The sequence below is a fragment of the Leucopleurus acutus genome, assembly GCF_964270905.1.
Source record: "Leucopleurus acutus genome assembly, chromosome: 7".
NCBI lineage: Eukaryota > Metazoa > Chordata > Mammalia > Artiodactyla > Delphinidae > Leucopleurus > Leucopleurus acutus.
Genome location: NC_139150.1, coordinates 110449380 through 110465643, shown reverse-complemented (window position 1 = coordinate 110465643; position 16264 = coordinate 110449380). Strand labels below are relative to the sequence as shown.

General features: G+C 41.9%; 1 protein-coding gene across 1 annotated transcript in view; it reads left to right on the top strand.

Moving 5' to 3' along the window:
• The window catches only part of GALNTL6 (polypeptide N-acetylgalactosaminyltransferase like 6), a gene marked incomplete at both ends in the record, with an annotated part of 1125661 nt that overhangs the window by 926859 nt on the left and 182538 nt on the right, over nucleotides 1-16264 (top strand). Inside the window, 2 exons of the mRNA XM_082841967.1 lie at nucleotides 5724-5909; nucleotides 9344-9527. Of these exons, the coding sequence (XP_082698093.1) occupies nucleotides 5724-5909; nucleotides 9344-9527 (370 nt within the window). The remainder of the gene's footprint in view (nucleotides 1-5723; nucleotides 5910-9343; nucleotides 9528-16264) is intronic.

Below are 16264 nucleotides of genomic sequence, written 5' to 3'. Positions count from 1 at the left end.
AATAAGACATTTGGAAACAGAACTCAGTTGAAATCATAATAGAAGCAATTAGATACAGTTCCAGCAATTCTAATACTTTCTTGGTTGAATTTTTTGTGCTCTAGAGATAATATGAAATGCTTATATTTGAATGCTATGAAAAGGGACATACTTAGTGTGGTCAACTAGGATGTAAAGAGATTGACAGCTTTCTGGAGTTAACTAGAGACATACATTTCTCCTGTATAAAGAATACAGAAAATGTCTCTACACTGCTAAGTAGACAGTTATCCTTAACACTGCCACTTGGGATTAAAATATACACACGGCCTGTGTCAAGTAGATTGAGAAGTGGAAGAATATCCTACAGTCTCTAACTGTGAAGTACTTCTTGTCACTGTGATAAGACCTCAGATTACCCAGAATACTTAAGAGTATATTCTTGTTGTAAAAGGATGAACCAGGAAGGTTTAAGGTATGTATATTTCTGTGTGTTTATAACACATTTCACTTCATCATCAGGTATCACCCACAATAACTAACGTATATTCTATAGGCTCTTAAGGCCATATTCTGCTACATTCTATCTACCAACACCAGCGTATAAACATCAAAGAAATTTCAGCTCTATAATAAGTATTTAGGTATAGAAACTCGTATCTCCAGATCAGTAGGGTCTCCTGCCCCTCTTGCTCTGTCCTTGAGATTAAATTAGGGGATTCAAAGGAGATAGAAGGAACTTGGCAACAATTCCAGCCGCTGAACCCAGGGCAGCTGTTTGTCCAGCCTTTGGTGAGTCCACCACTTGGGACACCCTGGCCTTGCACTGTAAAACTGATGGTCACTTAGATTCCCTGTCCCCTTGGGAACACTCTCTCAAAGTAGACTAGAAAGCTGTCTAAACTCTGCTACTGTATTTTTCTGACATAATAAGCATAACTTATTGAACAGATCTAGGTCTCTGATGAACTTAAAGTGCTTCAAGGTCATGATTTTGATATCAGTGACAGTCTTATAGACAGGGAGCTGCAGGAGATTAGACAGATGCTGTCCTGACCAAAGATAAGACCCTGGCATTTGCCTTTTGACTAAACGTCTGATACATGTCAGCTTTATTTTGACTTGACTCTTGCTTTCCAAAGTGATATGCAGCCCAAAGAAACACCAAAAGACCAACAATTAGGATGTTTTTTAGGAAAAACTAAATACTTGATAGATAATATCTATGCCATAAGTAAAACTTGACGAGAGAAATTACAGAATCGTAGAACTGGAAGGAATATTTAAGATCAACCCATCACGTTCCATAGGTGAGGAAAATTGAAGTGACTTAACCAAAGGCATAGGGCCAGTCAGTAATCGGTCTACAACTCATGTCCTTGGCTCTGGACTAAAAATCACTGAAGGTGACTTTTTAGTGCTTAGTTGCTACACTAAATACTAAATATAGTGTCAGTTTGTGGCGCGTAAGTGAACTCCCTAGAAAAAAAGGAAAAGTACATTCAGAAAACTGCTACATTTAATGTTCACGGTAGCAAGACACCAAAATTTCACTTGAGTAAAACTCATCATTTCATTATTACCCCCCAGTGATACAATAAACCTTGGGCAGAAATTGTCGTGTTTGAAATTATATTAATTCTTCTAGGTCATCAGGGTACCACTCAGTGGATTTTAACAGTAATATACCCACCGCTAGTCTAGGGCCACCAACTAAAAAAAAAAGTTAATGGTTCTACGGATGTTTCCTAGTCAATAAAAAAATGTCTGCTTTAGGACTTCCCTGGTGGCTCAGTGGTTAAGAATCTGCCTGTCAATGCAGGGAACATGGGTTCGAGCCCTGGTCCGGGAAGATGCCACAGAACAACGAAGCCCGTGCACCACAACTACTGAGCCTGCGCTCTAGAGCCTGCAAGCCACAACTACTGAGCCCACGTGCCACAACTACTGAGCCTGCGCTCTAGAGCCCATGCTCTGCAACAAGAGAAGCCACCACAATGAGAAGTCCGTGCACCACAACGAAGAGTAGCCCCCACTCGCCACACCTAGAGAAAGCCTGTGCAACAATGAAGACCCAACACAGCCAAAATAAAGACGTAAATAAATAAATATAAATTTATTTAACGAAATGTCTGCTTTATAAAACTACCATACATTCTCGTTATTCTTTAAAATTAGATGAGTTCAAAAGGGATCTTCAAAGATGCTGTACTTGAATTAAAATACAAAATCATGTTGAAAACCATTTGAATAATATTTTAGAAATGAATCTAGAAACTGTTCATACAAAAGAAATGCAAACTGCTTTTAATTTAAAGCCATCTCTACCATCCCCAGGAACTCCCTTGTATGAGAGCCTAATTTGCTAATCAGATGGAAAATACCCGTCTTCATCGTGAGTTATGGTTAATTAGATGTTACAACTGAACTACTAAGAGACAACGGACCCCTCCAAGGGGCAGTCAACTAGAACATTATTCGGAGGCAAAGCAACCTAATTATTACTGCAAAGTTCAAATTAGAGGAGTTGATTTGAACGCTTAATGGACTCACTTTGGGGTCAAACCTCTTGAGATTAGTGAATTCATACCGGACAGTCTTTTTAGTACATTAAAATGGGCTTTGATAAAAGAAAAATACACGGAATCAGAAAATGTACAGAGAGGGAAAGGCAACATGTAGAGATGCTCCCACCAAGTTCCAGAGAGTTTCCTATAAACTAGAAAGTGTGGAAGCATAAATCCCAAGTTGGGACAATCCCTCGCGGGTGACCGACAACCCCCTGCTTCTTGCTTTGGGACACGTGGGAGGCGAATCTCTTCTAGAAAGAAGCACTTTCTCATACGCAGCTCCAGAGAATTAACCTTCCTCTCCCCCAGAAGAGACTCCTGTAGTCCTTAGGGGTCAGAGAGGAAAGCAGTGAACACACTCAGATTGTCGAGATGGTACCCACAGTGGTACATCTGACAGAAGAACCGTGAGGTTTAAAGAAAGAGTGAAGAACACTGTTTGGGTGGGTTTAGCAAATGTGCATGATCTATTTTCAGTCCCCTATGACTGTGGGGACACTGTTTCCACAAGACGGTATGTCCTGTGGTCCAAACAACTGATTTACACATAAACTTAGAGAGTGATTCTTGTTGGTATGTTGGTGACACGGAAGGATTTCAATGACTGAATACATTACAGGAATGAGATTATAAAGTTTTCCTAAACATTGATTACTGTGCGAAGTCCTAACAGAACACAGGCCTTTCACAACTGGTACCCACAGAGCCCTCGTACGGATCACCGATCACTTATCATGCCTTTGATAGCACACCTGGATGGCGGGCCTCTGCTTCATTTCCCTAACAGGACAGTAAGCTCCAGGCTCCCTCAGAGGCGGCACTGGGCTGTACAGCCCTTGGGAATCTTCCTTGGAGCTTGCACACAGTGGAGAGGGGAGGAGAGAGCCAAAGGGAGGGGGCACAGCACACCTGGCTCAAAGCAGAGAGAGACACGGGACAGCCAGCCTCCTAGGTGAGACTCTACCACACAGCCATCAACTCATACCAGCTCGTTCATGGCTAGCCGAAAGTGTTTCGCTTTAAATTGGCAATAAACGAAGACGATGAATTATCCAAAGCTCACTGAGAAATACAAAAGTCTATATTTTTCATCTTTCAAACTTAGCATTCTAAGGCATTCCTTCAGCTACTTAGAAATGCTGTTTCTAGGACTTCCCTGGTGGTCCAGTGGTTAAGAATCCATCTTGCAAGGCAGGGGACGCCAGTTCGATCCCTGGTCAGGGAACTAAGATCCCACATGCCACGGGGCAACTAAGCCCACACGCCACAACTACAGAGTCCATGCGCTCTGGAGCCTGTGCGCCACAACTAGAAAGAAGCCCACACACTGCCATGACCCACATGCCACAACGAAAGATCCCACGTGCCGCAACTAAGACCCTATGCAGCCAGCCAATAAATAAATATTTAAAAAAGAAGAAGAAATGCTGTTTCTCTTCCTAAGTACAAGTGATTTACTGGGGTCTCCAATTATTGGCTTAATAAATGTTTACTGAATGAGCACTGTCAGGTCTGTAGTCAAAAGTTTGACCCTCCTCCACCCTCTAAGAGGACAAAAATTCCCCCCGAGTCAGGTTTAGGGAGTTTGCAGCACCTACTCACATCCTTCATCATCACAGACTTCCCACCCAGGCCTGGCCTGACTCCAAATCCTGTAAACTTTGCACTCTAGAGTCTGATCTGCAGATCTCTGTTCATTACAGGGAAAACAAAATAGAGGGGGGCATAATTTGATCTAAAATATTCTTGTGGAAGACCGCACCAGCATTCTTTTACGATAAAAATTAGAATGTGAAATATTTTAACTGACCCATTGGTAAAACATACTTATAGGGCAGTCAAGAAAAATAAAGGAAATTGAGAATTTTTTAATCACTTCACCAATAATCAGAAGCAATAAAAACAAGGATAAGGACGTCCCTGGCGGTCCAGTGGCTGGAACTCCGCGCTCCCAATGCAGGGGGTGCGGGTTCGGTCCCTGGTCGGGGAACTAAGATCCCACGTGCCATGTGGCGCACCAAAAAAAAAAAAAAAAAGGAATAAGGGTAAACCCTTGCATGCAGAGAAACTCCATTGCAGAGTAATTCTGACATCTGTTAAATTGGAGAGCAGGAAAGAGATCATAAATCCTTCCATGAATCCCTATGGTTACAGATCATAGGAGGAGACAATAATAATACTGTCCTTGATGCAAACACGCAGAGAAAGTTTGAAAGTGAAACCTACAGAACAAACAGCATGCTAAGATGCTGTTTCAATTAATAGTAGACTATGCTTGTTAGAAGCTCCAGGAGAGCCCGCCTCAAGTTTTACATGCAGGAGACTGAAAGCAGAGATGAGTATATATCCCACAGAAAGAAAGCCACCAAAACACACTTATTTGGCTTGAAAAAAGAACTGAGAGATTAATGCATTTTATCACAGCCAGTAGGAAATGTTTTAGTCTGTAAATAAGTTATCTGATTTGATTTTGTTCCCGCTGTTTGTTTTTAATTAGGCAAAGAAACATTTCCAAATTTTTTTCTAATCTTAAAGACCTAAGTCCACAGTGATTACGTAGCATCTCATCTGCCTATCCCTCTTCACATCTAATTTTAACAGCAAATCAGTCACTTTCCACTTCAAATCAGGAGCCATGGGCTGAACTTGCGTGCCAGTTTGCTATTGCCTCACAGGAGGGAAAATCTGTTTGCTTCCTGTTGATTTGAGAGGTATTTTTTTCTCTCCTGTGGTTTTTACATGCAGTATTTTCAACACAGAGAACACTAGGCAAAGCCTTGCCAGAAAGGGCCCTCTTGTTGGCAAGAGCCCATATGCTGGAACGTTCACCTGACGTCACCAGCAGGGACCCAGGGCGGATGCCCACCTGGGTGCAGGCTGGCGAGGCTGCAGTCTGGTGGTCCCTGGTCCACAGAAACCACAAGGTGGAGTGCCAGCGGGTCAGTGTCCAAAGGGCGGCGTTTGCATCCTGTGGAGCATTCTGCAACTTGTAAGGTATAGAGACCTCTAGGCATGAAATCTTACTCGTCTTTCCCCTTGCGATGAAACGAGGAGAAGATGGGCTTCCGCTGGGCTTCACCGTTCACGCTCTCCACACACAGACGCCCGGGGGTAATTCTGCTACAACTAATGTCCTGTGTTCTTTCTGTACCCGTTCTTCTCCCTCCTTCCCAGAACACCTGAAGGAGAAGTTGGAAGAATACATGGCTCGGTTTTCCAAAGTGAGGATTGTTCGCACCAAGAAAAGGGAAGGGCTGATCCGGACCCGACTCCTGGGGGCGTCCATGGCCAGAGGCGAGGTCCTTACGTTCCTGGACTCCCACTGCGAGGTCAACGTCAACTGGCTTCCCCCGCTCCTCAGTGAGTGACCCTCAGCCCCCCGGGGCCTCCGGGGGAGGCGGGGGAGGGTGCCGTGCGCTTCTATGTCATCCGCCATCGACAAAGGCTAGAGACCCCTCTTACGAGGTTTACAGTGGGAGCGGTGAATTCTATCTTAACTATTGCTGGGACGTATAGGTAACTAGAAAACCACATTGAAATTGACATTTTAGGTAATACCAACTGCAGTCTAACTTAAGGTTTGAAAAGGTTTGATTTCTTTATCTTAGACATTCACTGAGTAAACACTAAAAGGAAAAAGTATTCATTATACTACCTATAAGCACAGTATGATTAAAATACACACACACACACACACACACACACACACACACACAGAGTTTAGCAAGTGTTATAGGACTGTTAAGAGATGAGAAAAGTATTCAGCCCCAGAATACAGTTAAACTAAAAGCACACTGACATTTTCCCTGGATTTATAAGGCCATTCTCTTTTCCACTCCTGCACCAGCTTAGCTCCCTAAATATACGACCCCCCCCATCATGTTTACACACAATCCCTCAAACACTCAGAGCTGCCGTCCAGGTGATACATCTTAAATGATCACTAGAAGACTATCACTTGAACTGCTAGAAACACAGAAGTCCTGAAAACCACTCAAGCTCGAACACCTGCATGAGGTTCAGTCCAAGCACCAGTATTTTTTTAATTTCACAGTTAAGTCAGAGATCAAGCCCAGTAGTAGCTAAGGAATAAATTGTAAGGCTGAGGGAAAAAGTGTGTTTCTAAAAAGTTCTCGGTGCGCACATATTGAGTTCCTTTCTGTTCTTCCACATTTCACTAAATCAACTTTTACTGTAACTATATCCCTGGCCTCAGAGCTAAAGCCAGTTAACAACCTCCTTCACAATAGCTGCCTCAGAATCATTTTCTATTGAGAACCGTGCAGGATTTCAGATAGAAGCAGCAAAGCTCCATTAGTAAACGATGTGGGGGAAAAAATCAATTGAAATTGTGTTGCATTTGAAACAGGAAATGACCAGCAACTAAGGCTCCAGGGCATCTCAGAGCCACACTCTGCCCCACAGACAACCGCCCAGACACCCTCATCAACAGGGATGTTTCTAGGCTCCTAATGGCCAGAGATTCCTCTGAGCTTTTAATTAAAAGTAGCTTGTCCAAGGACCTAGCAATTTAGAGTTTCATCAGCAACCATCAGTTTCCCTTAAACGGAATTTGACCTATATGGTGCTGAATACTCAAGTCAGCACAAGGCCTAATTTATTTATGAACCAAAGCAAGCCCTAAATGCCAATTATCAAGGCTCTGATTGTTCATATGCACCTAACAAAAAAAAAAAAAAGGGAAAAAGAGGGAAAAGACAGAGAAGCCCACTTTTTCTCATTGAAGCATTTCATTTCCTATAGGCCTGATGGGTAAGAAATGATTCACGCTCAGGACCACTATCTTTTTTTATTTTCCTCTATCAGTGTCTTGACACATCCTCCAAAATGGAAAAAAAAAAAAAAAGTGGAACCACACAGTTTCTTGGTTCATTTTTCACCTTGGGATTTTACCTGAATTTCAATTTCCCATTAAGAGTCTGTTTGTTTGATCCCTGGAAATTGAAATGTAGACACAAGCCTTAGATGAAAAATTAGTCATGCTACTCTCACCCGGAGCTGGTGCTGCTGGATGAGAGCTGAGAGGAAATTTGAAGGGAAAGTTGACAGTTTAACAGACTAATTCTCTTCGGGTCACCTTGAGACTCCTTGTTGGTCAAGGAACTTGCAAATCAACCTGATTCTGAATTTGACTGAAGAAAGTCACTGAAACCTTAATACTCAAATACCTGCAGAGGTGATAGAAGAAATATTTTGGACACAGTAATGATGGTCTCCTCTGTCAAAGACATCTATGGGGGAATGCCACTTAAAGACTAAAGCCCACTGCAAGGCTTGCCCAGGTGAACACAACGCCCACAGAGCTCTTGGTGGGATTAATTTAAGGAGTGAATGAATGAATGAAAGAGAAAGAAAGAAGAGAGGGAAGGAAGGAAGGAAGGAAGGAAGGAAGGAAGGAAGGAAGGAAGGAAGGAAGGAAAGGGAAAAAAAAAAAGAAAGGGAGAGAGAAAGGTAGATCTGGGGGGAGATCTTCCATAGGATTCTGTGGTTTCCATGCCCTGCCTTATCAGTGTCTTCAGAATAATGATGCTGAAATAGCCAAACCTCATTATTTCTAAATTATGTCTTTTCTTTTTTAAAGATACTTAAATGTATTTTATTCCACACGCCACATCCAAAGGTCTTCCAAAGAACCAGAAAGCAGGTGTTTGCACTTAAAAGTTCTGCCTGTCTGACACTATTAGTTTGTTGTAGTAAATACTGACGAAATGCACATTGTTGGGAAGACAACACTTCACATGTAGCTGTTCTAGGTCAGCCAAAGTACCTGTACATGCCCTTCCCAGCACTGGCTGTTCAGGTCTCACATAATAACATCTACAAGGGAGGAGCTGGAGGTGCAACTGGAAAATAAGTCTCCTTTCTGCCTCAGAGAAGCACCATGGCCAACTGGAAAGACCCCAGACTTTAGCACAGGACCATTAACCAGGGATTGCATCCTAATTCTTGCCGCCAAAAGATGAGCGACCTTGGACAAGTTATTTAACTTCTCTGAGCTCAGTTTCTCATGTGTAAACTTGGAATGATGATAAGAACAACCTCACTGGGTTGCTAGGAGGGTTAGGAACAGCCTGAGTATACTTAGTAGTTGCTCAAGAATTGAACAGTAGCAGGAATAGCAGCGGTAGAATCAGACCATCTAACGTATTTTCAGCTATGATGAGAGAAGATAAAAATGTATAGCTTTGATAAACAGAGTCTATGTTAAAGAACAGTAGCAAAATAGGACTTGGCAAAATGTCTGGTAAGCCTGAGGGCAAAGAATTCTGTGTATAATCTGCCAGCATTTGGGGGGCGGTGGAGGGACAGCCATCATGGCCATTGTAAGATGAGATGCTAAAAAAACCCATGAAGTTAAATATTTACATTTTGGAACCTCCAGAAAGCAGGCCAGTATTTTCTCAGCAGGCTCTAGCTGTATGCTTGAAGGAACACGAGGACTGTTTATACTCCAAGCATGTTGGGTGCACTCTAAAATGACAGATTGGGGACAGGTCAGAGCAAAACTGTGACAGAGGGAGAGCTAAATGCTCTTCTCCAGGTATCTCTGGGACATCACTTTCTTCGAGGAGGATACCACAACACTAATTGCACCTAATCACTGTCCCATCACGTTAAGCCCAGCATTCAAGCAGAGATTCCGCAAAGTGCTCTGAAGGCGACAGGGAACCAGACCGCGAGCACGACGCGTTAGGAAGGGCTTCTCTTGGCAGAAAAATGAGAGATGACCTGGGCAGGCGTGTCATTTCCTATTCCGTGCTTTCATTTTTCAGACCAAATTGCACTCAACCACAAAACCATCGTGTGCCCCATGATCGATGTCATTGACCACAATCACTTTGGGTACGAGGCCCAGGCCGGGGATGCCATGCGCGGCGCCTTCGACTGGGAAATGTACTACAAGAGGATCCCCATCCCTCCAGAGCTGCAGAGGGCGGATCCCAGCGACCCTTTTGAGTAAGTAGCAGCTGAGGGAGGGTCCAAGGGAGAAGGGGCAGCTAACTCAGGCGTGTCAGCTGGAGACCCATCTCTAATGAAATGGAATCAAACGGGTGGCAGAAGTATGCAAAACACTGGGGAAAGGTCAGACCTGCAAGTTGTGTAAAGTCACAAGCTGTGCCGAGTACATTCTTGGACTTTCTGAGTGTGAGAGGGCGTGTGCGGTATGAGAATCAGTAAAGGCAGAGTTCACGGCAAATGCACGGAAAAGGGATGCAGTCCCTTTCGGCCATTCTCTTAGAGGTTCTTTCCTCATTTTCAGTTCCCTCTGTTCTTTCTGCTTTTCCCTAAAGGATTATTTAAATGAACTATTTTACTTTTCTTCATTAGGGAACGATATAAAATATGAACCAGTATTTAGGCCTAGGTTCCATGCCCCGCTGGGAATTGCTTCTTTATAAAGGAGGGCCATGTTTCGGACGAGCAGCTGCTCCCAGAACTTAAACTTGGGGAATTCAATCAAATGACAGACCCAGAGTAGATGATCTTTGATAATATTGCCCCCAGTTTAGTTCTATACAGATATAAGTTTACACTAATCTATTGATTTCTACAAAGCTAAATTCTTTTTTTCCAATGTGGACAGGAGAACTGTCTATGTCAAGAAAAAGAAAAAAATATGGCTCAGCCTGACAAACTATTAGGACCATTAATGGTTAATGGTGAACTTTTTCCAAAAGTTACCCAGAGATTGCCCAAGGCATGCTATTATCTCTTCCTCATACTTCACCCTTTTGATATCCTTAAAACCTTTATAACTTTAAAACTATTATATTTTTTCTTAGTGCAAAAGAAGTGTCTAGATCAAGGCTTTGCACACTCTCTAAGATTCTATTTAACATGCGTTAAAATCAATACTGTCTTTTTCTAATATTTTATTTTTTTATTGATGTATAGTTACTGTACAATATATATAAGTTACAGGTGTACAATATAGCGATTCACAATTTTTAAGGATTATACTTCATTTATAGTTACTATAAAATATTGGCTAGATTCCCTGTGTTGTACAATATATCCTTGTAGCTTATTTTATACCTAATAGTTTATACCTCTTAACCCCCTACCCCTGTACTGCCCCTCCCCCCTTCCCTGTCCCCACTGGTAACCACTAGCTTGTTCTCTATATCTGTGAGTCTGCTTCTTTTTTGTTATATTCACTAGTCTGTAGTAGTTTTTAGATTCCACATATAAGTGATAACATACAGTATTTGTCTTTCTCTGTCTGACTTATTTCACTTAGCATAACATCCTCCAAGTTCATCCATGTTGCTGCAAATGGCAAGCTTTCATTCTTTTATGTGGTTGAGTAGTATTCCATTGTATATATATACCATGGCTGTATCTTCCGTGTCCATTCATCCATTGATGGACACTTACATTGCTTCCATATCTTGGCTATTATAACTAATGCTGCTGTGAACACTGGGGTGCATGGATCTTTTCAAATTAGTGTTTTGGGGTGTTTTTTTTTGAAATATACGCAGGAGTGGAATTGCCAGGTCATATGGTATTTCTATGTTTAGTTTTCTGAGAAGCCTCCATGCTGTTTTCCACAGTGGCTGCACCAATTTACATTCCCACTGACAGTGTATGAGGGTTTCCTTTTCTCCACATCCTTGCCAACATTTGTTATTTGTGGTGTTTTTTGATGATGGCCATTCTGTCAGGTGTGAGGTGATATCTCATTGTGGTTTTGATGTGCATTTCCCTGGTAATTAGTGATACTGAACATCTTTTCATGAGCCTCTTGGCCACCTGCATGTCCTCTGTGGAGAAATGTTTATTCAGGTCTTCTGCCCATTTTTTTAATTGGGTTGTTTGCTTTTTTGATGTTGATTTGTATGGTTCTCTAACACCATATACAAAAATAAATGGATTAAAGACCTAAATGTAAGACCAGATACTACAAAAGTCCTAGAGGAAAACACAGGCAGAACACCCTTTGATGTAAATCACAGTAATATTTCTTTGGATCCACCTCCTAAAGCAAAGAAAATAAAAGCAAAAATAAACAACTGGGACCTAATTAAACTTAAAAGCTTTTGCACAGCAAAGGAAACCATGAACAAAACGAAAAGACAACCTACAGAATGGGAGAAAATATTTGCAAATGATATGACCAATAAGGGGTCAATATCCAAAATATATAAACAGCTCATACCATTCAACATCAAAAAAAATCAATACTGTCTATTCCTGAATAACACGGGCTATAAAAGTTTACAGTAGAGAAACTCCCAAGCGCAAAAATTACTTCAGTGACTCACTTTAAATTACAGTAAACATTTGATAAACATCAGGAAAATGTTTCTTCCGATTCTATTCTCTAAGAAGATAAACTCTTGGGAAAGCAAAGGGGATTTCAAAAGACATTAGTCTGATAAAAACGAAGGGAAATCATTTCTTTTGTAATAAGCGCACTCATTAAGTATCCAGAATTTCTGAAAGAGGCCTCTTCAGACGCGTAAATTCCTGGAGAGTTTTTTAGAAGAAATGATGAAGCCCATTGTTACTCTTCGGAATACTTCAGCCAAGATTTAAAGGAGATTGAAAACCACCAGGGAAGTTTTTTAGTAATCCAGGGGAAGGAGTTTCTAGTAAGTGTGTGATGTGGGCCCAGCTGAGAGATGATCTTTAGACATCTCTGAAGGTAACCATCTGAAAGTCTTGGCAAAGGGGCTTAGGGTGGGATTTAAAGTCAGGTGGGTGTCGAGAGGATACAGAAGGACCCTAAACACGGTGGATCTGTTATTACATGCCAGCTGATGGCAGAATAGCCACGGTCCTGTAGCTACTATTCAAGTTTGCCATGTTGGAGAGCAAGGATTCATCCATGATAACTTTTCCAGTAAGTACTGTAATCGTGACTGGATTATAACGACCTTCTACTTTACTTCCACTGTAACAGTGGGGCCCCTGCTTTCTGAAGATGTGGGATCAAAATGCTACCAAAGGAATTTCAAATGGTGAAAATTCCAGAAATATTCTCGGTCCCTGCACTGACAGTTGAAATTTTTGTCAGGCAGACCCCAGCTATGGCTATCAGAATATCAGCCACCTTGCTTAACCCCAGAGCTGGCAGAGGTGCTAACTTTCAGAATTAAATTACCTCTTGTTCCTCTCACCTACTTAGGTGGTTGCCATCCTGTCAACAATGGCATTCTGTCCAGTACGACTGCCTTTCTGTTTTAAGTCCCTTTGACTCCTAGGAAGGCAGACACTTTAGCCTTTTGTAAAAAATGTAGCTTCCAGGGGGTGTCCACTTTGATCTTCGAAACTGCATTTGCCTTCCTGATAATAAAAGAATGCTTAGTTACCCAAGTGGCTCTGAGCAGTGTGTCAGCAATTCCATTATCTCGGCGGCCACCTGAATGTACGCATAAACAGACGCGCTTTCAGCGAAAACTTGCTTCTCTAGATGTAAAGCTTTAAGATACACAGAACGAACGTGGTCTACGTATACATCTCTCAAGCCTTTCATGTTTTCCACTGGTAGCTATGAGGATTTCCTCGGGGGTGGGGTGGTAGGGGGAGAGTCGGCAGAAAAGTCGGGAAGAAAGGAACTGCAGAGTAACATGGAAATGTATTGCAAATTCCAGGACCTTTCTGACAATATATATGCAAAGATTGTCTTTCTGTAGCAAGTTGATCAAATGTCCTGAATGACAAGACCTGAATTCTCCCATTGATTCTACCATTGTTGGAGTTTTCTCCAACTAATGACTCCAGTAGTGTTTTTCAACCTGGAAATCCTGTGAAATTAGAGGGACATGAACAGTATTTAACAATTAAGGAATTGAATTGAAAATTTCAGAGTATTATACGGGGATGTAAGTATAGCTATGGTTTCTCAGCTATTTGATTTCAGTTATAATGCATATATGATCCCAGGTCCAGGTCATGATATAAATGGTGTTTCTTAATATAGGTTACACAGTCAGAAGAGTTCAAAATCTATCAACTTCCTAAACTGGGAATCAAAACCTTCATCAACCTGACTAGGAAGGAAAAGAAAAACTCATAGACAACTTTGACCTCTAAGGAAAAAATTACTTACATGTGCAAAGAGATCTAGTTTTCAGACAAACCACTCCTAGAATATGAGAGACAGTGCAGTATCCACAGTTCAGATGATCTGGAACAGTGACAGTTCTGATCAGATTGGATATATTTGGTAAATATTCTCGTCTTTTGAAAAAAAAAAAAGAACTATTCTCCTTTACCGGTAGCTTATAACCATGGCATAATGCTCTTAGAAAATCCTTGGTATTCACAGCTTTTAGCAGGTTTCCTTATTCCTGGTTTATTTCTAGTGCAGGGCACTTGGGAATTGCAGTCTTTTCTGTGTGACAAAACATAATATGCTCCTTTAGTCATGATGAGAAAGGGGAAGATATTCCTTTGCTTTCTGACCGCTAACTTATTTCTTCAACCTTATCTCGGCATCTGAAAGTTTAGAGAGAACCAGAAAGAATTATCTTATCCAACTTCCCTTTAATGCAAGCACCCCCTAGACAGCATCCAACACAGATGACCAGCCTCCTCCTTTTTTTTTAGTGAAGTAGAGTTGATTTGCAGTGTTGTGCTAATTTCTGCTGTACAGCTAAGTGACTCCGTTCTACACATATATACATTCTTTTTTTTATATTGTTTTCCATTATGGTTTACCCCAGGAGATTGGATATAGCTCCCTGTGCTATACAGTAGAACCTTGTGGTTTATCCATTCTAAATGTAACAGTTTGAATCTACTAACCCCAAACTCCCAGCCCATCCCTCTCCCACCCACCCATCCCCTCCCCCTTGGCAACCATGAGTCTGTTCTCTATGTCTGCGAGTCTGTTTCTGTTTTGTAGATAGGTTCATTTGCGCCATATTTTAGATTCCACATATAAGTGATATCCTGTGGTATCTGTCTTCCTCTTTCTGGCTTACTTCACTTAGTATGATCATCTCTAGTTGCGTCCATGTTGGGCCACCTTCCTCTTCAACTCATCAGGGAAATCATATTTGCTACCTCAAAACACTGTCCCTTCCACTAGACTGGTTGACAGGAACATTTTCTGGTGGATTAAGAAAATTCTACCTTCCTCATCCCAAATTGTCCTACTTGAAACACAAGGAATGTCTAAATTCCTCTTCAATGACAGAGCTGTTAAAAATCTTTGAAAACAGCTACCATGCCTGGCCCTCTCAAGGCAGAAAAAAGAAACTTGTTTCTTCTCCATGCTAAATATCTCCAGTTCTACCCTCATAATCTCCAGGTCCTCCAGAATCCTTGGAAGTTCAAGCTGATTGATGGAAATGCTCGATTTCTGTAAATTCACATGAATGCTGCAGTTTCATCCACACTTCTCCAACTTGTTCACAAGGATAATGTGAAATATACCACCCAACATGTCAGGTACTCAGGCCCTAATATATGAGTCTGTCAACCTTAAAAACAAAGTTAATTTCTGGAGAATTTGCACTGGTTTCTAGAGATCATGCTTCCTTGTGCTAGGTACTCACAGTCAATTCAGCAGTTTTTCAATTTTGCTGTGTATTTGAGAATCTGCCTCTATTCTGTCTTTCAGCTGTGGAGAGATTACTTTTACTCTGCCCGTCTTCTGCAGATAGATCTCCAACAATTCCCCAAAGGCTTCTAAAACATAGAGTTTTAATCATCATGGATGAAATTCTTGTATACCATCATTAGCCAGGACTGAGATTCTCTATTTTCCACTTTTATATACCATCAATTTCCAAAATTTTAAAAATAAAGGTATCTGCACTTGGGGGTGAAAAAGCCTCATAGGATACAAATGTCCATTTATTCTCTCAGACACCCCTACGTCCACAGACACATCAGTTTGAATTCAGTGCTGTTACCTAGCCTAGAAATAGCTCAGGGCATGGAGAGCAATGGCCATGACCCTTTGGCAGGCATCTCAAGGTTGGAACTTCAAATACTGAACATCTCCTGAGATGTAAGCACCAAATGTAGACTCTTTTGGGCTGGTTCTGCAGTCCAGCACTGTGAAGCTAAGCCCATGTTCAAAGGGTTAAGATTCTCCCTGTCCGTTACGGAGAGCTGTATCCCTGTGACATGAAAGTCAGATGCCGGGCTTCCCTGGTGGCGTGGTTGAGAGTCTGCCTGCCAATGCAGGGGACACGGGTTCGGGCCCTGGTCTGGGAAGATCCCACATGCCGCGGAGCGGCTGGGCCCGTGAGCCACGGCCGCTGAGCCTGCGCGTCCAGAGCCTGTGCTCCGCAACGGGAGAGGCCGCGATAGTGAGAGGCCCGCACACCGCGATGAAGAGTGGCCCCCACTTGCCGCAACTAGAGAAAGGCCTCGCACAGAAACGAAGACCCAACACAGCCATAAATAAATAAATTTTTTTTTAAAAAGTACAGGTTTTAATTTAAAAAAAAAAAAAAAGTAAGATGCCTTCTAAAAAGATTTACTGACAGGGTCTTCCTTTATTCTTCCAAGGGACAGAGTGCAGATCCCCGGAAACTTGCTAACTATCTTTCCTATACAGGAGTGTCATAAAGTATGAATGCCGACACAATGTGAAAGGCAGTAACCCTTGGGTAACAGATACAATGTTGTGCTAAATTTTAGAATTGAATCAGAAAAAAAATGTGCCAATAAGCATAAGTTTATCAAGCTAGAAGAAACCTTAAAGACAATTCCACCTCTCATTTATT